The sequence below is a fragment of the Diabrotica undecimpunctata genome, chromosome 6 (genome assembly GCF_040954645.1).
Source record: "Diabrotica undecimpunctata isolate CICGRU chromosome 6, icDiaUnde3, whole genome shotgun sequence".
Lineage (NCBI taxonomy): Eukaryota > Metazoa > Arthropoda > Insecta > Coleoptera > Chrysomelidae > Diabrotica > Diabrotica undecimpunctata.
The window spans coordinates 81,436,934-81,461,538 of record NC_092808.1 but is presented as its reverse complement, the minus strand read 5'-3'; the positions used below and the strand labels follow the sequence as shown (position 1 = coordinate 81,461,538).

The window sequence follows — 24,605 nt, the reverse complement described above, 5'->3', positions numbered from 1 at the left end:
AATCCATGACCTTGGACTATTCTTTGTTCTTTACTTATAGACCAGGCGGTTTTGGGTTGGGTAAATGGTATGAAAAAATAATTATTATTATTGCGAAATTGGCAAAAACCATTAAAAATGGTTCAAAAATTAATATTTTTTTCAATATCTGTTTCAGATATTTAAAAGCCACATATAACCTTCAAAATTGATCCAGAAAATATTTTCAATATAAAAAAACACTACGCAAAATTTTAGCATAACTAATCAAGCAGTTTTCACAAAATTATGTTGCAACCTAAATTTTTGAAAAAAGTTACTAATTTTCAAAAATTTTCAACAATAAACCTTTTAAATACCAGCAATTTTTTGCATATAAAGGGTATTCAAAATTTTAAATAAAATTCAATCATTGAAATCCATTGAACAGGAGAACATACAATTTTTTTCACAACTGTACAGTTTTTAAGCTAATAAACAAATACAAATAACAATTTTTTATTAACATTTTTTTTCTAAACTTTACTATATCAAAAGTTCACCGGAAGACGCGTATTTAAAAAATATTAAGATGGGCCAATTCGTTCCGAAGATAATTAAAAATTTTATTGCCAACTATAGTCATTCAACAATTTTTTAAGTATTTTATCAACTCCCTGTATATTTATATTAAGTTCTTCATTTGTGGCTTTTTCGGCGTTTCCGGTTTTAGCGTCGTTTGTTCTTTTTCTGCATAGAGCGTTTTTAGGTAATCAATCCATGTATCCTTTTCTAATTGTTTTGGTTTTAATAGTTCCTTTACCTCCGTAAAGGAACAAAGTCCCTGTGATCATTTTTTATTTGTCTTACAAGTTCCTATGTTTAGTTTCTTATTGTCTAGTTATTATGGTATGCCTTTTGTGTTTTGGTTGAAATGTATTTCAGATCAGCCTTTCTTTTTTCTTTACATTTTTCCTTTAATGCTGTACAACAACCACGGAGCTTGAAAACGATTTATTTTATTTATATTTCTTTCACCAAGAACTTCCTTGGCCGAGTCTGAGATATTACACTTAATTTTCAAGACAAGCTTTCTTCGACTCAATCACTTTCTGTGATATATGTGTTTCTGCATTTTTTGGTGATTCTTTTTTGGAATAGATATCTTAGCGAGTAATCCTGTCAGCTTTCGACTTTTACCTTTGTGGTTTATTCTGGTGTTTTTTTGTCATATATATATATATATATATATATATATATATATATATATATATATATATATATAAATATATATATATATATATATATATATATATATATATATATATATATATATATATATTTATGTTTTCATTCGGATTTTGCACAATAACAATTTATGGTCGCTTCCTATTTCTGCTTTTATAATATGTTAGTGCTTTTACATCCAAGATTGGGGAGAGATGTAACTCTTTATTCTACAGAATATAGTCTATTATAAATTTTTGTCCTCTAATATTTCCAAAAAAGTATTTGTATGGTTCTTTTTGAGGGAAAATGTAATATTATTATTACGAATTTCGTTTATGTTACAGAGGTTAATCATAGGGTCTCCGTTTGCATTTCTGATATTTTCATTATATCGCTGTTTTATTTATAAGACTATATCAGTGCCAACACGGGCGTTAAAATAACCCGTAATAATTATACATTTATTATTTGGGGTCTCGTTTATTACAGTCTGAAGGTGTTCATAGAAGTTTTTCCTTGTGGTGGTATCTCTGTTATTTTCTGGTGCTTTATTTGCAATTATATTCTATCCTAACCTACATTCTCGTTTGTTTTAAATATAATCTTATAATTTGCAGCTATTATTATTTTAGCAATCAATATTCAACGTTTTCGAAATATTATAAACAAAATACTTGTACTGTAATACAAAATAATTTAAATAATATCAAATTTTCGGTATATCGTAAAATCGACATGTTTAGGGAAAATTAGAGGAAAAATGCCTCATAATAAAAAAAATCGCAGAGCAAAACCGTGTCAACTCGGGCTAATAAAACGATACTCAAAGTTTGGAGAGAGTATCTATCCTACACTTTTTTGCTGACGGGCACTCTAACTATTGTATGTATCTCAATTTCCTGATCACACCAGTACTGTCTCTTTCTTCTTTAGGTGCCGTCTTCGTAGCGAAGGTTGGCGATGACCTCTACAAAGTCTTCCCTATTTTGGGCTTTTCTTATTAAACTTTGAAAGTCTAATCCCGTCCAATCTTTGATGTTGCGCAGCCAGGTCATTTGTCGTCTACCCGGGCCGCGTCGTCTGCCTTCTCTTTTCCCTTCTATAATAAGCTGAAGAAGTTATACCTGTCGTGTCTAAATATGTGTCCAAGATAAGACGTTTTACGCTTCTTGACAATATCTGTGAGTTCACGTTCTCTATTTATACGCCTGTACTGTTTACGACTTTTATTTTTTCTATTTTTTTTTTCAAAACTCTCGTGAAGACTTTACATACCCACGCGTTTATTTAATAATATATAGTATGTTTATGCTCAAATCTTGTCCTATAAAGTTTTTTGTGCTTTCGTGATCTAGGTTATTTAAGTTGATACTGTTATATAAAGTTTTTCATCGTCGTTGTTAGCTTATTTTTAAATCTTGTTTTTTCTTCTTCGTGAAAAATATATATCTGCCTGTAAGAGTTAATGACTGCAGCAGCTTGGTCCTCTAAATGGATTTACATATTTTACACATTATATCTCTATTTACGTATTTAGTTATTTATCGCATAATCAATTATTAATTTTGAATGTCTTCTTTCTTGGATCTAAATATCATCTATTTATCGATTTTATTGGAATGCATTCATTCAAAATTCTGATTTAAATCTGAGCACATACATCTATAGTCTTTCTTGGTTATTGTTAATTACCTCTCTTAATAGCCTCTTAGGGGAGGATGGGGCATCATGGACCATGGGGGTAATGTAAACCACATCGGTTTTTTTGTTTAAAATTGGCAACACTGCATCTAGTAACTACTACAAATATGCGTAGACATCTTATCTACTTTTAGTATGAGTGTGAACGCACGGGCAGTACGTTCAGACGTGTTATAATTAAAAACACGTGTTTCGTCGCTGCTGATCTAAGGAATTTACTACTTTTGACTGAAGATTTCTCGGTAAGTAGACATGATTATTTTAACTTTTTGATACTATGGTGTTGCTTGTAAAATGTGCTTTTAATAATTAAGATTTGCTTTTGATACGTTGTGAACTGGTACGTTAATTTCCATATTTTGAATGTGTACTACGCATGGGACAACGTGGACTAGGAGTGGTTCACATTGTCCCATTATATTTTCTTGACACTTTTTTAATTATATGCTTCTTTTGCAGTTAGAAATGGTACGAAATTATGTGAGGAAAACTGAGCAACAATCCTGGTCTCTTGTTGCCTTGAAGAATGCTATCCGGACAGTTAAAGCTGGGGAAATGGGCTATTTAAAAGCTAGTAAAGTTTATGGTATCCCGAAAGCAACGTTAATTCGCAGATGCAAAGAAAAAGTAACAAGAATTGCTCCTGACGAAAAGGTTTCTACAAAACGGTTTTTACCAAGGAACAGGAAGAAGAATTGTATAATTATATCTTAGATATGGAGAAGCGTTTATACGGAATTACTTTGCTTGATCTTTGTCACCTAGCTTTCCAGTTAGCCGAAAAAAATAACATAGACCATCCATATAATAAAACAAACAAACTTGCAGGTTTAGATTGGGCGTACGGATTTCGAAAACGGCACCCAGGGCTTTCATTACGTAAACCCGAATCAACATCTGCTGCAAGAGCTGAAGCTTTTAATCGTTACAATGTAAAACAATTTTTTGATCTGTATAAAGCTACTTTAGATTCTAAACATGTCAATCCAACGCGTGTTTTTAACTGTGACGAAACAGGTCTAGGTACAGTCCCCAAATGTAATAGTAAAATCTTGGTGCATAAAGGACGGAAACAAGTTGGACGGCTTACTTCTGCTGATAGAAGTGGAATAACAACAGCCGTTATTTGCATGTCATCATCAAGAATCTTCATACCGCCGATGTTAATCTTTGCAAGAAAGAGAATGAAAGTTGAACTCCAAGCTGGTGCACCTCCAGGTTCAATATTCGCCTGTAGCGATAGTGGCTGGATAAATAGTGAACTCTTTTTAATATGGTTTCAACATTTTCTTCAACAAACGAAACCAAGTGAAGACGATCCGATCTTATTGATTTTGGATGGACACAGCAGCCATACAAAAAACATAGAAGTAATTAATTTGGCTAGGGAAAAACACGTACATATCATTTGTTTGCCTCCACATTCCACCCATCGAATGCAGCCAACCGATGTTGGTGTCATGGCTCCTTTAGCACGATATTATGATATGGCATTAGAAAAGTTTCTTAATAACAACCCAGGCAGAGTGGTAACAGCTTTCCAAATCTCTAAAATTTTTGGCGAGGCTTTCTTACAAGCTGCAACACCTTTGACTGCTATTAACGCTTTTAAAAAATGTGGGATAGTACCTTATGATCCCAATATATTTACAGACCTCGATTTTGCACCATCTGCTACGACTGAAAGAGATTTGGAGAATAATAGTCTACCAGTGTCAAGTCAAGATGAGGCAAATCCTTCAACTTCAACTGCAGAGCCTCACTTAAGTCAAGATGAGGTAATTGCTTCAACCTCAGTTGCAAAGCTTCATACTGGTAACGATTTTCAATTGACAATTTCCCCTGCACACAATAGAGCAACAACTTTATTTGGAGCAAACAGCCCTAAAGACATTTGTCCTCTGCCAAAGAGAAGTAAATTAATGGAACCAAAGAGGAAATCCAAAAAAGGTAAAACGGCTGTACTGACATCTAGTCCGTATAAGCTAGAATTAGAACTTGAAATAAACACGAAGGAGGCAATAGAAACAATGAAAAAGGAAAAAGCTAAGAAAAAAATAAATGATGATAAGCACGAAGATAGTGAAAGAAGTAACAAAAAAATAAAAGTTTGTCCTTCCAAAAATGGTAAGGGAAAGAAAAAAAATAAATGTAACCATCAAGTACAAGATGATGGCAATGGTGAAGATGCTGAATGTTTTTACTGTAACGAGTGGTTCTCCTCATCAGCCAATGAAGAAGGATGGGTACGTTGCTCGGCCTGTCTGAAATGGGCTCATGAAGCATGTGCGGGAATAGATCCAGAAGATGATGAAGAATTTCAGTGTGAATTTTGTATTTCTGAATAAATATAACATTTGTCTATTTTTACTAATATTCTGTTACCGGTTTTCTAAGTATTTTTAATAAAAAAATTCTTTTTACTTGATTTTATTTACCAAACATAGCCATTAGATAATGAAATAGTGTGACTTTCCTCAGTAGTTCACATTGCCCCACCCTATGGGGCAATGTGAACTTTTGACATATAGTCAGTTGTCATTTTTTTGTTGAAAATACGTTAAATAAATTATGTTTCAATTGCAACTAAATGACAGTTAAATGTTTAATGAACGTCCCTAATTAATTAAACAAAACAAAATCATTTCTGGTTTAACAGTATGTGCATATCTTCCTTAGATGGTTCACAATGCCCCATCCTCCCCTACTACCTACTGTTTATTTTTCGTTCTTACTCCTACTCTAAAAGTCTCCTCTCTACATAAATGATTTTGTACTATTTCCATTCTTATCTTTTTTTTTTTTTTAATTTCAGAGATTATTTTAATGTCAACCTTGAGTCGTTAGAATTCGTTCACAACTTAAATTATCGTTTTTAAGAGACCCTGAGAAGTCCCAGACCTGGACAACAAGAGTCGGAATATATTCCTTGTTTATTTGCATTAGTTTTTTAGTATACACCATTTTGTCGTTTGTTAAATTTCTATCTATTCTCAGCAGTGTATACAGGGATTTTTGAGACACCTTCTCTTTAGGAACGTGAAAGTAAAATTCACTGGTATATGTCAGTTGTAAAGACTGCCATGTAAAGAAAGCAAAAATAAAACCAAGGCCAAGAAAAAAGAATTATTCTCAAAGGGGTAGTAGCAGTACAATATCTCTGGTTAATTTTCTGATAATAAATATCGATACAATTGGTAATGTTATACGTCTTCATCATAAAAAAATTCAAGCGAATATCAATATACTGTCATCCGCATTTGATTGTCCTTTTACTAACGTGTAGTGGATAAGCATATTCTGTTTTTCATTGTTACTTTACATTTATCACTTATGTTTTTTTTTCAAACAAACAAGATTCTTTTTTTTTTGTATTTCTTTAAACTTAAAATTATCGGCCGCAGACACTTATCTATTGCCTTGGTAGTTACTGTCTCTACAAATTGCATCAGATTCGTAATCATCGAATCTCTTTTCAGGACTTAAATCTCTAATATTTAGTTCGAATGTTTGTAGATATCAAGTATAATTTTAGTCCAAATAGTAATACTATGCCGAAGAGTACAAAAAATAAATGATTTTTATATTTAAAAAATAAAACAAACTTCTTAAGGTATTATAATTTACCGTATCTGACTATTTTGGCACAACAAACAAAATCTACAAGAAAAATGAAATTCCTGTAGTTGGCTGTACACCATGAATTATAAAAACTTGTATTTAAAAAAATCCTGTATAAAAGGTATATATATTAAAAAAAAACCTTTCGGGTTACATGACAGAACGTTTTCGTATTAATAAGTTTATCATCAGTGCAGTTACCAGGTATACATGACTGAAGCCACTTAATATGTGGGTAAAAACCATGTAATTGTTGTTGTTGTAAAGCATGTAAAGTTTGTTAATTAATACATATCTGTTAAAAATTTAAATGATGTTTAACTCTTAAACAGATTTACATCATGGCAAAGCAAGACTCCCAGGGGTTGCTAAAACAAGAAAAGGTATCTCTATAGGTCCTCGATAGCAACTGCAAAATGTGATGAAAAACAATTATCACGTTTTGAAATTGACATTTTATCTATAATTAGAATTTTAACAGAAGGATCTAAATAAGCATATTTAAAAATTACTAGAGTCAGATAGTCACCAATGAAGAAGTACTGCGGAGGATGAACACAACTGAGGATCTGGTCAGCATCGTGAAGGGCCGTAAGCAGATACAGTTATAGGAAAACCCGAGATCATTATTAATTACAATAATACTGAAGGTGGAGTTGACATTCTAGATAATATGTGCACTGCATATGAATGCGCTCGAAATATGTCAAGAGGCTAATGGTTATTTTTTATTCTGTACCGAATATGACTGGATTAATTTCATTGGTATTGTTTTATTTGAAAAATCTAAGTACTATAAATAGAAGAAAATTTTTGCACAGACTTTCATCCCAGTTAATCGAAAATCTTATTTGTTCTCGAGAAATACAAACTAGATGCCATCCAAGTAGCTGATAGCTCCCAATAAAGAAAATTTTCGAAGCTGTAGCAGTTATTGTGACAGGAGAAAAAATCGACCAACAAGTTTCTGGTATAAAAAATGTGCCAAATTCATGTGCCTTGAACATTTAACTTGTGCAATATGTTATAAACATCACATGTACTATATATCACGCTTTTTACGTGTAAAAAAGATATGCGGACTTATAGTCCGCCGCCACTATCGGTGCAAAGAAAACGAAAAACGGAAAACGACCAAAAAAACAAAAAAAAAAGAAAGCGCTAATCACGGAAGGTTAACTTCGATTACATTTTTTATTTTTTAGAAATGAATCTTTAGTACAGTATACAAATATACTGCGCGGCTTAAGCTAGGGATATTGCCAATATAATGATAATGGTACTTTATTATGTTTCAATTATTTGTAAGTAAACAATTAAAAATTATTATAGATTTTAAAAAAACATGAAAATTTTAGACTTTATAAAGATAATAAGACCAAAAAAACATTTTAAGTATTGACAAAGCACCTATACAGCCATTTGAAAATGATCTTTGTTCTCTCAACTGGGATAAACAAATATAATTGCTTAAAAACTACTTGGCCGACTGATACCATCTTACGCAAATGAAGTAACTACATAAAAACTCGTATATATTATAACCAATTTAAGAACATGCTTACTGTTGGGTTTAATTTGCAACTTTTTTGTTTATAAACAGTTTTTAATTTAGAAAATCTCATTTTAAACAGAAAGTATTTTCAAGCAAGTCGTCTGTTGAACATTTTATTCTAGAATGCGTAGTTTTTTCACAATATTGAAATAAATTAAAAAGTGCTGAAATTGTGCTGCTTTTGTGCTGAAATGTCATGACGCAGAAAAAGTTTCGATAACCATCAGATAATATGCCCTTTCTATCGACATCTCCCAGATATTCCAGTTTAAAAATAACTCCCAGTAATTTTTCGAATTTTCAAGTTTTTGGTTTCGTTTCATGGGATAATAAACTATAAATAACTTATTAATTTAATTTAATTATTTATTTCTTTGAATAAAAAAATCAAAAAATAGTATTGTTGATGTAGATAAGTATCTTAGTTGACTTATATAGTTGTATAATTGTTTTATTATTATTTTTTTCGTTTTTTTAATATTTAACTATATACCTTACTTATGCCTTGCAGCTTATGTTTTAAGTTTTGTTTAATACATTATTAAATATCTTTTTTTCAAAGCTAATTAGTATCGTATTCGGAAAGCTTTGCATACTATGTCTCGTACGGAATAAATATAAGTTATTTTATATTCCTAATTATGACATACATGTAATAAATCTTTTTTATTTTCAGGGAGGTTTCGAGGATGTATCAAACTGTCCGGAGCTAGACAATTCGGTGCAAGTGTGTATCAACTCGTCGAGAGATTTATCTAGACACTTAGCGAACGCTGCTATATATCAGGCTCAGGACTTAAGCAGTGTAACGAAACAGGGACTGGAATTAGTTGGTGGGATTAGGCAACACGCAACTATGTCGGAAATCGATAGACTGCATCATACCTCAAATGCCTTTCATGATTCCATTGACCATATTTTAGAGGTGAGATATGAACCAATCGTACACGTTCCACTAAAAATAATAAAATTATATTATAATAGTGTAGATAAAACTATCCATTCTCAGTTGCTAATTTTGGATTTAACTTAAACCCTTACTACTATAATATCGAAACCTTAGAACACAACTGCGCAATGTCCTCCCATTTTTAGAAAATGTAAAGTTTTGCGGATTGCATTACTCAAGCGGTGCATATAATTTTGTTTTATTATTTATTTTAATAACTCGATGAAATCTTAATCTTAAGTAAAATGATAACAAAAATATTTTTAGAAGATTTTCCAATAAATTAAATATTCACTTAACCCTTCGTTAGGCACTTGGTCTACAATCGTAAACCACCTCTTTTCAAACACTTGTAACTATATCACTGTCATTTTATCTTACATGCGCGTGCCTCTCTGTAGCTGTTGCTAACGGGCGTCTTATTCTAATTTGGGGTTTTATTTGTGTTCGGCACTTCACTTGAGTATTTCGTCAAGCATAGAACAGTATTGTTCATTGTCGTTACAACATCTGGTTAAACTACAGATATTTGATTGTATTGTTTTCAAAATCCGAGGTAACTTTTATTTATTACCATTTGGTACACTTGTAGTTACTGTGATATGTTTTAGATAATACTGTGTCAAAAAAAGAAGACGGGTGGAACGAAGCAACGGCCCAGAAGTTTGGTCTCGATGGTTTGATGAGATATCAAGTAGGGAAGAAGGAGACTGTGATGATGAGTCCGAAGATGATCTCGATGTGAATGTGAATTTTGCTGAAAGGAGTGATCACGAAACAGACTGAATTAGAAACATCGGAGCAAGAGAAATTGGCCCAAGATAAAGGAACGTCAGACGACTCTGATAAAGCACGTCCTTCAAATTTTTACATAGGAAAAGACAGGGTGATTAAATGGAAAAAGAATAGATCCAATTTCTTATCCGTTCTCAGAATCTCATCAAACTTATGCCTGATACAAAAGGAATCCCACGCACTGTTGAAACTGAAATTAATTGCCTGAAGTTATTTTGGATGTAACTGTTATTACAGTAATAACTGTCTCGACAAATATTTTTATTGAATATTGAATTCGTGCATGTATTGGGATATTATTCTTGATTGGTATTCTTAGAAGTTCCAGTAAAAATTTACATAAAATATGGGATAATTCTCAAGGATCCGGAGTTGTCATGCTACCTGGCAATGAGCGAGAAAAGGTTTTGATTTTTCATAAGATGTCTACGGTTCGATGATGTGGAGACAAGAATAGAGCGAAGAGAAATTGATAAACTTACACCCATTAGATAACTTCTGAAAATATTTTTATTGAATTTTCAAAATAACTTTATTCCTAGTGAATATCTTACAGTAGATGAACAACTATTATCATTAAGGGGTCGTTGTGCATTTAAGCAGTACATCCGAACGAAGCTACCCAAATATGGCATTAAAACATTTGCTGTGGTAGACGCAAAAACGTTTTACACATTCAATTTAAAAACCTTCGTGGAAACACAGCCAGAAGATCCCTACAAATTTGTTAATACCAGTAACGAAATAACTCTTCGGTTCCACGCCTCTATGTCTCATGACATGAACTGGAGATTCACTTTCACAAGTTTCATCAAATTTAACTGAACGAGATGTAAACACTGCTAGTTTTAGAGGGTCCCAGAGGTGGTATTTATTTTCACAATAGCCAATAAAAATACATTTTCTTGATCTCTCAGAAAACTTCCCATATCGATCCTCTTCAGGAATATATGCATAAGCATTACATCCAAATAATTTAATTTTGCTGCTATCAGGTTTGTAACCATACCAAACTTTAGCTGGTTTACAGTCATTAGGCAATGTGCTTGTAGGAGTTCGATTTGTTAAGTACACAGCAGTCAATACAGCTGCTCCCCAAAATGACTTGTTAAGACCACTGTCCAAAATTAAACGTCTAGATTTATCTAAAATAGTACGATTGTATTTTTCTGCTAATCCATTCTGTTCTGGATTCCTGGGTACAGAATATTGTATAAATATTTCTTTACTAGTACAAAAATCTTTAAATCTTTTAAAACTATTCTCCCCAGCATTATCACATCTCAAATTCTCAGATTGAATTTTGATTCAGTTAAGGCTACAAAATTCCTAAAGCACATATGGACACATATTGAAGTAAGCGTCGAGCTTTCCTCTCACTTGGGATGCATTTTAAAAATAGAGAACGCGTCTGCTTACCTTTTAAGCATATCTCACATACTGAACTCACAGGAAATCTACAAGAGTGTCCCATCCGCTTGTGCCAGAACTCAGTTGTATCTCGAACAATGTTAACCACATCTGAATACAATTGCAATTATATAAAATACAAATTACCAATCAATTTTCCAGTAATAATTGTAGTATCACCCCTCATAATTCTTACTTCCTTATTTTCAAAAATCACACGAAAACCTTTTTTTTTCAATTTTTCTTACTGACAATAAATTGTAAGAAAGATTGTCACAAACACGAACATCATTCAAAGTAACTGAAAGTCCTTCTTTAGATGTAGCTGAGAAACTACCTTGAAATTTTGCAGCTACAGTTTCACCAACTTTTGCTACATTTATTTGTATATTTACTGCTATCGAATTAGTCAAAAATTGAATGTATTTTGACATAAATAGATGGTTTGTACAACCACTATCCACAACCAGATGTATACTATTCATTACATTTGAATTACAGCCGACTGCAACTTCCTGTTTTGTGTGACTACCAAGAAATGCAATTTCTTTATTTTCAACATTACTCATATTAGCAGTTTCACGATTTTTTGATAATCTTTTTGGACATTTCGAGCGAATATGCCCCATTTCATGACAATGATAACAACGAACTTTAAAAGTATGTTTGCTCTTACCTTTGTATTTCTCTTCACGAACAAAGGCATGTGAAGGAATAGGTACACTAGTAACTTCCTTTGATTTTAAACGATCATCTTCTGCCACTAAAGCATTTTACACAAAATCTACAGTTACTTTGGATGGATCAGAACGAAATAAAATATCAGTGGATGTTGCAACTTAACTAAATCTGTCAGGCATTGCAGATAAAAATGTAGTGATCTTTTCAATATCATCTATTTTACCTCCTGTATCATTTAATTCTCTTAAGGTTTTATCAAAATTCACTAAACACTCACCCAAGTTGCCGTCTTCTTTAAGTACTAAGTTGCGCAACTTTGTCTGGATTCGAGACTGAAGTCCTGTCTTTTAGTAGACAGCTTTAAGAGCTTTCATCATTCCCATCGAAGTATCTTGAGTTTGTATTATTTCCAAAACATAATCCTCAACTAACTGAACAATAATATCCTTTGCAGTCGAATCACTTTTAAGAAAGTCTTTGTACTTATCGTCAGTCCTAGCAGGTTTCTCTTGAGAAATGACATCAAGAACACCATGTCGTTCGAATGTTCTTTCCAATCGAAATTTCCACGAATCAAAACCGGCTCCATTTAATGTTTTACATTAGCCATAAAAAATTGATTGCTGGACTAAGCCATAACTAAATAACACACGTGCAAAAATTGTAAACAGAAACTGGCAATCTAATATTAACTTCAGTAGGCGATGGTCTCTTTTTTATTTAAAGTGGAGAGTATATCTGATCTGTGATGTTAAAGGAGTGAACATATTTCCAAAAATTATATTGTAGCAAATACATTCATCAGATTTTTGGCTATCGACTACAGATACATATGAAATACATCAGAACTTTTTTTTGGAGATCAAAAGGTTGTTCCATTGTGAGGGTAAAAACATAGTATAGCAGCAAGCGGCGAGTCTCGATGCAGTTTTTTCGATCAAAGGAGGTATTTGCACAAAACATTAAACGTGCAAAACTTTCAATAAGTTAAGAATAAAGGTAGAAAACGCGTTAAGTTACCATGCTGAGCATTTAAAAAAAAATATAATTTCAAACTAAATCTGTTAGAAATAAGACGTATGCATAAAAAAGTTAAAAACGATGAATAAGCGAAATATGTACTTAAAAAAACAACTAAAGTCCGTTTTGAACGTAATATGTTACTCAGAAATCTACTAATTTTGTATATTTTGCTGTGAAAAGGTTTATAGGAAAAGCTTAAAGTGTTAAAGTTCATGACGCATTTTTAAGCAATGTATAAGTAGCCAAGGACTTTTTATATTATGCTGTTCTGTGAAGACCGAAGAAGATAATTGGTCATATTTAAAAAGAAGATAATCTACAATAAAAATATATGTGATTGAATATGTTGGAATATGATTTTACTTAGGTCTCTTAGGTCTCTTTCTGGTACACTGAAAATTATTTAAGGATCGAAATATTATCTAAAGAACAAAAATAAAAAAGGGTATCAATACATATCAGAAAGAATAGTAACAGTCAAGATAAAAATGGAGAAAAAGACCTGAACATCATCGGAGTATACGACCCAGAAAATAACAAGCTTCAAACCACAAGGAAAGCGTTTTATGACCAATTACAAAAAGTAGTAGATAAAGTCAGAGAGAAGATGATAATATTGGAAGATTTTAAAGCTCGAACAGACAATCAAGTAATACCCGGAATTAAGCAAAAACATAACGAGGATGTCAAAAACGAAAATGGAGAACTGATGTTAGACTTCTGCGCGAATAACGAACTAAGAATAAACAACACATTTTTTGACCACAAAAACCAACACAAATATACATTTAATAACACCCGTGGACAAAGGTCTGTGGTAGATTATGTTATAACCAACAGAGGTATAGATCCGTCGAAAATAATCGATGTAAGATGCCTCAACTCAGCAGATGTAGAAAGCAACCATAGCCTAATAATATAGAAAATATGAATCATCCTGAAATACAACACAAACAAAAATCAAAGTCGAAGGACTAAATACAGAATCCACGGACTACTTATACAGGAAAAGAATATCAGAAAATATCGCTGGGAATAAAATATTAGAAAACGATAACAGTGAAAAGAAAAGCTGGGAAAAACTCAAAAATAACATAATTAACGCAGCAACAAAATCACTTGGGGAGAAGAAAGTAACAACGAACACTAACATATCAAAAAAGAAAACACCATGGTTTAGAGAGGAAGTGAAGACAAAATGTAAAGAAAAGAAAAAAAAACATTTCTACAATACAGAACACAACAAACACAACAGTCATACAACCACTATAAACCAATTAGAAATGAAACAAATACTTTAGTTAGACAAATAAAAAGGTGACACTGGCAGAGCTTCTTAAAACAGATGGAACACGACTTCTACGGGACACAAAAAGAAATATGGATAATGATCAGAGGACAAAGAAAAGAGAAGAATAGAATAATAACAACGAAACACATTCAGAGGAAACATGGGTACACTACTTTCGATCCCTATTTGCTAAAGTTGACGATAATGAACCACCAACACCAGAGATGACGACAAACAAAGAAATAAATATTAAGGAGGAAGAGGTAAAGGAAGCATTAACGAAATTAAAAAAATAGAAAATCACCAGGAGAGGAATACCGAACGAACTCTTCAAGTACGGAGGACGAGATCTGACCAAACAACTATTAAAACTAATCCAAAAAATAATAGAACAAAACACAATTTCTCAAGAATAGAGATCAAGCATCCTAATACCTCTTTTCAATTAGGGAGACATATCGGACCCAGAAAATTGCAGAGAAATTAATTTAAATTAAAATTTAATAAAATTAATTTATTAAATACAACAGTAAAATTAACAACCAAAGTGATAACAAATAAACTGAATGAAATTATAACACTAGCAGAAGAACAACAAGGTTTTAGGTCAGAAAGATCATGCAACAACCCTATATTTATAACGAAGCAAGGGCAAGAGCAATCATTAGTATACAACAAACCGGCATATCTATGTTTCGTGGACCTTAAGAAAACATTTAACCGGGTCAAATTAAAAGACGTTATTCACTTACTCTAGGGATGAGAGATACCTTTACGAATAATCATAACGATCTAGAATATCTACCAAAACAACACAATAAAAGTAAAAGTAGAAAAAGAACTAACCGACCCTATTAAAGCTGGCAATGGGATAAGACAGAGAGATTCCGTAAATCCTCTATTGTTCAACCTGATTATGGATGAAATAATAAAAAAAGTAAGAACTAAAAAAAGGATACCAAATGGGAGAAAAACAACCTAAAATAATCTGCTATGCAGACGACGCAATACTACTCTCTCAAAGTGAAGACGATTTACAATGTATGCTGAACCAATTTAATATAACCGCCAGAAAATTTAACACGTTAATTTCGTTAACACGAAGGAAACGATATGGAAAAATAAAAATATCGGGAAAGAAACGAAAGCCAGATTTTACAAAAAAAGTCATCAGACTAATAATGTCATATGCGGCAGAAACAAGACCTGACACAGAAAGGACAAAAGGATGTTAAAAACAGCAGAGATGAAAACACTTAGAAAAATGATGGTAAGACACTATGGGCTAGAGCTAGAAGGACAGATATACGACGTAGATGTAAGGTGGAGACCATTAAGAACTGGGTAAGAAACAGAAGAGTAGATTGGAAGGATCATGTAAGCTGAATAACAATAAATAAAGTAGTAACGACGGCTAAAGACGGTTCCCCAATAGGAAGACGATCAGTAGGAAGACCACGAAAAAGATGGAACAGCAACTTACTGGAGGCACATTTAAAAACAGGCAGAGTCATATCTATATAAATAGAAGAAGAAAAAGAAGAAGAAGAAGAAGAAGAAAAAGAAGTATACTTATGTATGATATACTTGATATAAAAATCAACTCTTTCATTTGATATGATATCTATCTACGTTATTTGATATGATATTTGACTAATTTTGTTGATCACGTTGTCCGATTATGTTATTCGATTATTTTGTGGTAGATATGATACATTTAATATGATATTGGATTGCTTTATATGAATATTTCATGTGATTATTTTGTGGTACGCATGATATGTGTATATTTTAGAATAAAGTTTGATATAGTGATTTTTGCCATCTTTTATTAAATGGTACTTGCTTTTCTCTTTGATTTGTACCTAAATATTCCTGTTTTTTTGGTCTTCAAACATTTTTGAAATGTCAATTCAATGTCCATTCAAACACATTTTGGTGTCATTCACCTCTATGAAATATCTCGCCGATGATCTAACAGTACCGAGCAACTAGGCAAGGCAGCAATGATGCAGTCAAAAGCCCCAAATCTACCAATTTTTTGCAGTTGAATAGATCTCAATGAAACTTATTGCATTTTATTCGTTAGAGAGTCAGGAAGTTTTTTGAAAAAAAATGATTTTGGAAATAAAAATTGCTTAATGAATAAGGAAAATGCATTCTCCAAAGTGCATTTCGAAGTTATGAAAAATGATAAATTTGTAAATCAAGAACAATTAACGGAAATGATTTCAATATGACTACTCAGGGGTTTTTGTCACTGAACACAAATATCCTAACGGTGGTGGTCTCCGAGATACTTGGTGCCAAGGATGAGCCTTATCTTTTGGAGTTTTATAAAAATGTGATACAAGTGCACATTCGTTACTGGAGGTTTTTTGGGCGATGATCCCTATAAAAGGGCCATAAAAGCATATAGTAGAGTAAGCAATGCACTCTAGTTAAATTATATCTTCAATAGTAATCTACCTTAGCCCAGCGGATTACTTTAATGTAGGTATAGGAAGAGGGTCAACACAGTAATATCTACATGCTCTACTTACACTTTGAATAATAGTGATATATACAAATTAGAATCAAAGCAATTGGTAAAGTTCTAAAAATAAAATAAATGATCAACACAAATAAGTTTTTCTAAAATGTTTAAGACTTTGTTGAGTTTTTAGTAGCGTATGACGGCAAAAGCACCAATCCGTACCGTCACTTCTTGAATTTACCAGCAGTTATTTATTTACAATATCATTATGCAAATAACTAATATACTGAATGAGTATATTAAATACCAAAGTAATGTTACCAAATAACATGAATATACCGGAGCTTATAAGGTTTACATGTATCTACTTGACACCACAATGCAATTTTTTAGTTTTACGTTTACAACAATAATAATTGTTGAGAGCGCTTAAGGAAATGAGGACACTATAGACTAAGATGAAAGGGCCAGAGAAAGAGGGAGGAAAAGAAAGAGACAGAAATATTTGATATAAACACTAAACATTTCTATCTTTAGCAATATTAGAAGGCTCGCCAGCTGCTTTTTTAAATTTCTGTAATTTGAGAACAAAACAAAAAGGATATGGAGATATAATTATCAAAGTTATGTTTGTTTTAGAAATAATGCTACTGGGCTAATGGGTCGTTGGAATTTATTTAAAATTGACATCAGAGAGAAATCCCTTAGAGCTTAATATATCCCTAAACATAATTAATTCAGTTCGATCTTTGGATCGTTGATTAATTGTTGCCTTTGATTTTTTTTACTTATGTACAATTATACTTTTTTAAAAGCTTTAATACCAATATAGAAGAAGTAATTTTTTAACTTTTTATGGTCTAAATAATCCTCATCCTCCAACTGCTTCTACTCACTATGATCCATATCTTTGTTTTTTCTTTTACAATATCCTATATGGTCAGCGTCCAAGATGTCGCTTTGTAGTCCTAAAATTAAAAAAAAAATGTATAATAGTTTGTCGTTATAAAATTAAAGGAAAATGTATAATGGTTTGTGGTTTGTCGTTACTTTCTTATCAAATACTCTTAAATGCTTGAAGTTGACAGAAAGTAAATACCTAGATTAGATTATCATTTATTTATATTATTTATAATTTATTATTTTATTTGTATATCATATTTATAATTAATGAAATTATATTAAACATTATTGGGCGCGCTCATGTATTCAATGTCAGATAGAAGTACCTAAGAATTTAAAGTCAAAATGCCATGGTTATAAAATGCCTCGGCAAAGCATTAAAAATAAAGGGAAAAAATAAAAGCTTTGTATTATTAGTAGACAATGCTATATAATTATTATCATATTTTTGTTTTTAATATAGGTCTGCAAATTACTTAGAAACGTGGCCATTTCCGACACGCTTCAAGTATCTGCAAAATTTACGGAAATAAATTTACGTGTTTACGGTCCTCAAGTGATAACGGCAGCAAAGTGCTTGGCCGCTGTTCCCAGCAGCAAAATTGCACAAGAGAATCTTGAAGTTTTTGCTGATATGTATCAGTGGCTTATTTCTGACGTGACGACAATGGTGAAAGATGTCATTGATGCCACGCAATCGAGACCGGAGAAACAAGTTTATATGTCTCTGCCAAGACCAGGGGTAAGTTACAATACGTTATTTAATATAAACATCTATTTTTTAGAAATTGTTTCTCTTTATGTTTGTTAAACTAAAATTTACTCTAATACTATGGTGGTATTCATTTTCTATATTTTGAGTACACTTAGACAGTTTTCAGCTAAGCTTAATAAGAAGAGATTTCAATAGTAGCATAGAACTCTTTCATTGACTCTGGATAAGTTAAATACTAGAATGATCTAGGTATATTAAGAATATTTTTAATACAGTGCTATACAAAATATAAAGAGCAACATTTTTTGTGGATCAATGAGTCTAGTGCTAAGGGTTTATTGGATCTAATTTCAAAATATAAATAGAACATTCATTAAAACTAATATGTCAATAAAAACCGTATAACAATAACAAGAGTGTACTAAGTTACAGAATGACTTAACGAATGTGCTATTTTTCAATTGAACACATCTTCGCGGTATACTTTGGGCAGCTTTTCTAAGAAATAAAAAATCTAGACGCTGTCTAATTTCGTTAGTTTAAAACTAGTTTATTCTAAAGGCCGCCTATAATATTCTACACTTACCACACAACACAAAAAACATACATAATATACAAATATGTAAATATGTTATTAGAAAATACGAAAAGCTCGGGTTGGTTCGAAAAAATATTCTTATCAGATTTTTTGCGTAGTCACTTTTAAATTTGTTTAAATTTTTTATAATAACTTTTTTTTTAACAAATTGTAACAATCATTTTTTTCTTCTGTAGTTTTTTGTAAACTCAATCGTTTTCGAGTTATAAATAATTAAAAACTGAGAAAAACGCTAAATTACGGTTTTCAAGGCACAAAAACAGAAGGAGAACCATTATTTTTGAAAACTAAATCCAGAAAATGTGCTGATCTACACGCCGGCAGCACTAGAAGTTAAAACATCGAAAGGAATAAATCTGGAAAATGCTGCAAGAGGAAGGGGTGTAACGATCACGCTTTTAGGCAAAAACGCTAGAAGAGGGTGAGCCAAAATAAACACCAAGCCCAGAGAACAAAATGGAGTGATAATCATGAGCAAAATCAAAGAAAAATCGTTTGTGTAAAACGTTTGCAATGTGAAAATAAAGGGTAGAAATACTAAGATATCTCACCTTTTTACCTAAGCAAGGGCACTGTAAATGCAAAACTGAAGATGGATGGAAGAAGGATGTTGCTTCCTATGTAAAAAAGAGGGTCACATAGCGTTGGAATGCAAGGGAAAAACAATCGGATGCCTCAACTGCTATGTCACCAAGCATATGGCGAATTCAAGAAGCATCTGACTGGGTTGTGAACTATTAATACGGAGACTGTACAAGCCTCTTTGCATTCACGGATGATCTTCTTGTCTTGGTAGTAGCGTGGAATGAGCCAGATTTTAAATGCCGGGTTCTGTACGCATTCTGTACGATCATTACGCAGGACGGACTCAAACTCGCAGCAGGGAAGACCGAAGACATCATTCTTAAAGAGAAAGATTAGGCAAAGGGTAAAACTACGATTTAAAGGGGCGTGTTTAACACCTAAGATACACGTAAAGTACCTGGTAAGCACCAGAATAAAAAGTAAAAGGAGCAGGTGTGAGAAGTGATCCGGAAGGCTGCGAATAGTACAACTACGCTGGGGAAGATAATGCGTAACAAAACCAGTTGGCTGCGAGTAGTATGCGCTTACAGGACTGTGTCTGCGGGACCTTGTGGGTCATCACTGTGTTGCTCTGCATCTGTTGGTAGTGGAAAGAAAAGAGCTATATGAGAGAAGAGACCTGGACCTTACTACGGCCGAAAGAAGATAGGAAAGGGAAATATCAATTACAATATCGCAAAAATAATTAAAAAACAAAGAGGATGCGGCACAGTGGACACAGGTGCTGATCCCAAACCTAATAGATTGGATGGACTGAGGTCACAGGCACTGGATTATTTCCTAGTGCAGACACTATGACAAGGCTGACACGGATGAATACCTATACCGCGGGTACCCAAACACTGTGACCCATACGATATTGGAGTGCAACAGATAAATAGTAGAAAGGAACATAATGGAAAAAAAACAGGTTTAAAATTTGTCAATGTAAGACAAATGATTGAAAGAATGATTGAAAATAAAGCAAGTTTGAATATTGTACACAACTATATCCATGCAGTGATCAAAAGGAAAGACGAGAAAGAAACAGCCGGACCGGCAAAGGTAAGAAAGGAAAATGTTGTAAGTTACAGTAGAAAGGTAAAAGGAATACGTTTAAATATGAGGCAAACAAGTAAGTCAAATTGTGTAAGTTAGATTATTAGTCAGGCACGATCCTGAACTGAGATGCTTTTTAAAGGTTTCAGAGCCTCCTCTATAAAAGGGATCACAAAATATGCATTGGCCACATTGTCAAATTTTTATTCAAAATACTGTACCATCTCCGGACTAAGGCAAACAAAGAAAATAAAAAACGGCTGTGAAAAATGCTTCCCGTTCAAGCCACCCAAGTAAACACAACTTATCCCAATCGTATTCTCTCGACAAGACCCTTTCAAATAGTCTTAGTAGATTATGTAGGTTTTTCATGTTCCGATCATCTCATCTTAGAAAAGCCTTGTTATATAAAGATACGTAGCCTTCTGCATATCTCTGATGACCAAATATGTACAAATCGAGCTTGGCACCGGATTAACTACTTGTCAGAAAATGCCACTTATTTGTATAATGTTAGAAAAAACTCTATTTGATTAAAAATTTAAGCTTGGCACCTGATTAACTACTTATCAGAAAATGCCTCTTATTTCTATAATGGTAGAAAAAACTATATTTAATTTAAATTTGGGGTGCCTCGTAACTTCTTTTAATTTGGGTTACATTAGGTACGAAATAGAGGTGCCAAATACGATCTATATCGTCTTTTGAGACACCTTCATTTTACTACAGAAGTTTTTTATTCAACAATTTGTAAATTAATAGCATTTTGAACATAAGACTCATCACCCCGGACGCAAAATAGTTAAACGATTTCTTAGTCCTAACGTTCGGACATTTCATTTTAGGAAAAAATCTCGCAAGTCTACCAGAACCAGATCTTTCAGAGATACCACATAACCGCTTTTCTCTTTTTAGCATATCTCGCACATTTATCAAAATTTTAAAATTTAAAATTATTTCAAATTTAAAATTTATTTAAATGTGACCCAAACTAGGCGTAAGTGAAATATTGCTACTGATCCTTTGAAGATTAATGAAGTTGTACTAATCAAAGATGAAGAGACTTCTCCCGTTCCTCTAGTCCCTAACAAAGGTCATTGAATGGCTCCTAGGCAAATATTATCTGGCGAATACCTTAGGTCAATGAAAAAAGTAGCCAATTTACCCTTTAACTAATAGTGTCGCTTTCAGCCATATGTACAACTAGTTTAGATTCTAGTTTTTTAAATTTTAAGTATTTTTCAAATATCTTGTTTTTACTATATTGCATTTAATATATATCATCTTACCCTTCTCTGCTGGTAATCACAGACGAAAGACGCTCTTTTGTCCTCTTGATCCTTAGTCATAAAAACTTATTAAAAAGTAAAACTAATTTATAGGCATGATAAAGCTCCGCGAATCCGTTACAGATAAAGCGAACTCATATGAGAAACTTACCGCGCCTGACACTGCCGTCAGTGTATAGGTATAAAAGTAGAATTGGTAAGCATTTTATAAACTTTATTCAATTATTGTCTGTATTAAATTTAATTACCTATGCCAATTATTTTCAATTAAACCTATTAATACAGTCCTATCAACTGTGAAATTATTTTAATAATTTCGCATGTGCACACGAACCCTTAATTGTACAAACTGGGTAGTGGAAAATTTGGCAGAAGTATTTTATCATGCCTCCTTCGTTAATTTATTCATTGTCCCTTCTTTTTACTGTACTGCTTTACTTCTACCAGATTCTCCCTCCACTCACTATTTCTTGTTTATTTGCAGTGCCATTTTTTTCTGACTAGAGAGCTAGAGAGCACTAATTGAGTCAGTCATGTAATGAACCAGGTTTTAATATTGTTTCTTTTATTTTTATATATAGCTATAGAAACACCACTTTTTGCTCAAGAACTTTTACATACTACACTATAGAAATATATATATTCTCTTTTTCTTTCATTTCTTTTTTCTTTATTTCTCTATGGGCATACATATTATATTTAAATACTTTTATTTTTTTGTTTTCGGGCTTTGAATGTTCCAGGTTTCCGTTCCCATAACCCCTTTCCGTTGCGTTCCTCGTACCGTATTTTGGTCTAGATTCCGAGGCTTTTGATCAAAACATTTAGCGCATAAAATGTTTATGAAATAAGTTACTAGCCCATTGTTTCAAATATTCTCTTTACTCGGGCTTGAGACCAGTAACAGACCACTGAGCTATTCAATCCAAACAATGTAGTTCAGGCGAAGTACTCTCTCAAATTTTGCTGTTTTAAAATAACAAAAAAATACTGCCTATATTGTTTAAAGACTCATGTCAAATATTGTTTTATTTATCAACATCACAATCTTCACATCTATTCTGTTGGCTGTTCCTCTTCCATTTTATCAAGACCGCCAGTTCGCCAGCGTACCCTACAAGCTGGACGTCCAACGAGCTCTTTCAACGAGACTTTTAAATATTTATTTTATTTTCATTAATTATTTTCGTACCATATTTTGTTATTTAAATTTTTAAATCATGTATACATTAATTAACGATACCTACATTTAAATAAGACAACCCCATTTTATTTTAGATATTAAGGAAAGGAAATAGGGATAGGTCGTGAATATTTATATAGTATATCATTGGGCCCGACAGACATAAAAACTTCCTACAAAATTTATTTGGTATCTTCTTGTTTACTTACACTGGCGTATTCGAATCAATTCTTATTGCCCTTCAGAATTCTCAGGGTAGTCGCATCGGCTCCAGTTTGTAATACATTGTTGCCAGGCGTTACTCCAAATTATTTTATTATCTTAGGTATAAAATTTAAATTTTCCTAGTAATTCTTTCACACAAAATCACACATCAAATTGTTCACGTAAATCAATATCAGTTTTTTTATAATTTTCGCATAATATAATATATAATTATTAAGCATATTAATTATTTTAATATTTATTCAAAAATATTAATTTTTTTATGCATTTCTGACTGGACTTTATTTAAGATTACAATTGTTTAAATGCATAAGACTAACAATCAGAATTGTAATTATTATAAAGTCAGTTACGTTAGTAGCTGAATATACGCATCTTCAAATCTCGCAAAAAAAATATCTATCGTAGATTGCTTTTACTCCGTTAACTATATTTTCGTACCTATATCCACCAGAGGCCTTACTAAACGATGTTGTTAAATATGCACATGGCGCCGGAACCTGTCCGAAATGATCTCCCTGGCAAAAATGCCATACGATATTATTATTACAACTTAAGTTAGTTTTATATACCGTTTTTAAAAGTTCTTTGGTTTCCTTTGTTACTTTTTTTTATTTCTCAAGTTTTTCTTTCCTGCATAATTGTTTGTGAATGATTTTTTGAATATAATGTTACTTGCTGCGTCTTATTAATGCTACTACTAATATTAGAAATGTAATTTTTTAAATTTATTTAAATACCTATTGACAATACATCCTTATTTTAAACTTTGACATAAAACTAGGTTAAATTGCATAGAACTACAAATATAAAATTGTAGGTGTGATATTTACCTGTTAGTCCAAATTACGACACTGGCTTGGTTTTTTCAGTTAGGGTCATTTTGTAAGTAATCGCTATTAAACCATATGGTATAAAATATTTGATGTAAGGCGCTCTAATTACTTCTATAAGCAGAAAATTCTAGGGGATGCACATTAAAAAATGTACGTATCAACTTAGTGTTATACATTTTCTTTTTTATGTTTAAACTCTTTACTTATTTACGTCTAAAAATAAAGATGGCCTCTAATTATTCTTTTTAAGAAGAAAACATATTAAGAGAGTATATTCTGCAATATTTCGCTTTAAATGTTACATAATTCAGAAAATGGTCAATTTTAACGACTTGTTCGAAATCCAATAAACTTGGCAATGGTTACGTAATATACTCTCGGAAATTCGGAAACAGTAAATAATGGTTTAGTTGTGCCTGAAACATTTAGAAGTCAAGTCAACCCAGTTTCAACAGAATTTCAATGTAGTCGCAGTTATTGAACATTTTACTAGGTATATTTTTATATTATTTTCGGTAATCTAGTTTTGCTATATCATCTTTA

The 24,605-nt window shown here is 32.2% G+C and overlaps 1 protein-coding gene across 1 annotated transcript in view; it reads left to right on the top strand.

Annotated features, from left to right (window-relative positions):
• Nucleotides 1–24,605, top strand: part of alpha-Catr (alpha-catenin related) — a 233,368-nt gene that overhangs the window by 115,182 nt on the left and 93,581 nt on the right. Inside the window, exons 7-8 of the mRNA XM_072536256.1 lie at nucleotides 8,742–8,990; nucleotides 18,057–18,335. Of these exons, the coding sequence (XP_072392357.1) occupies nucleotides 8,742–8,990; nucleotides 18,057–18,335 (528 nt within the window). The remainder of the gene's footprint in view (nucleotides 1–8,741; nucleotides 8,991–18,056; nucleotides 18,336–24,605) is intronic.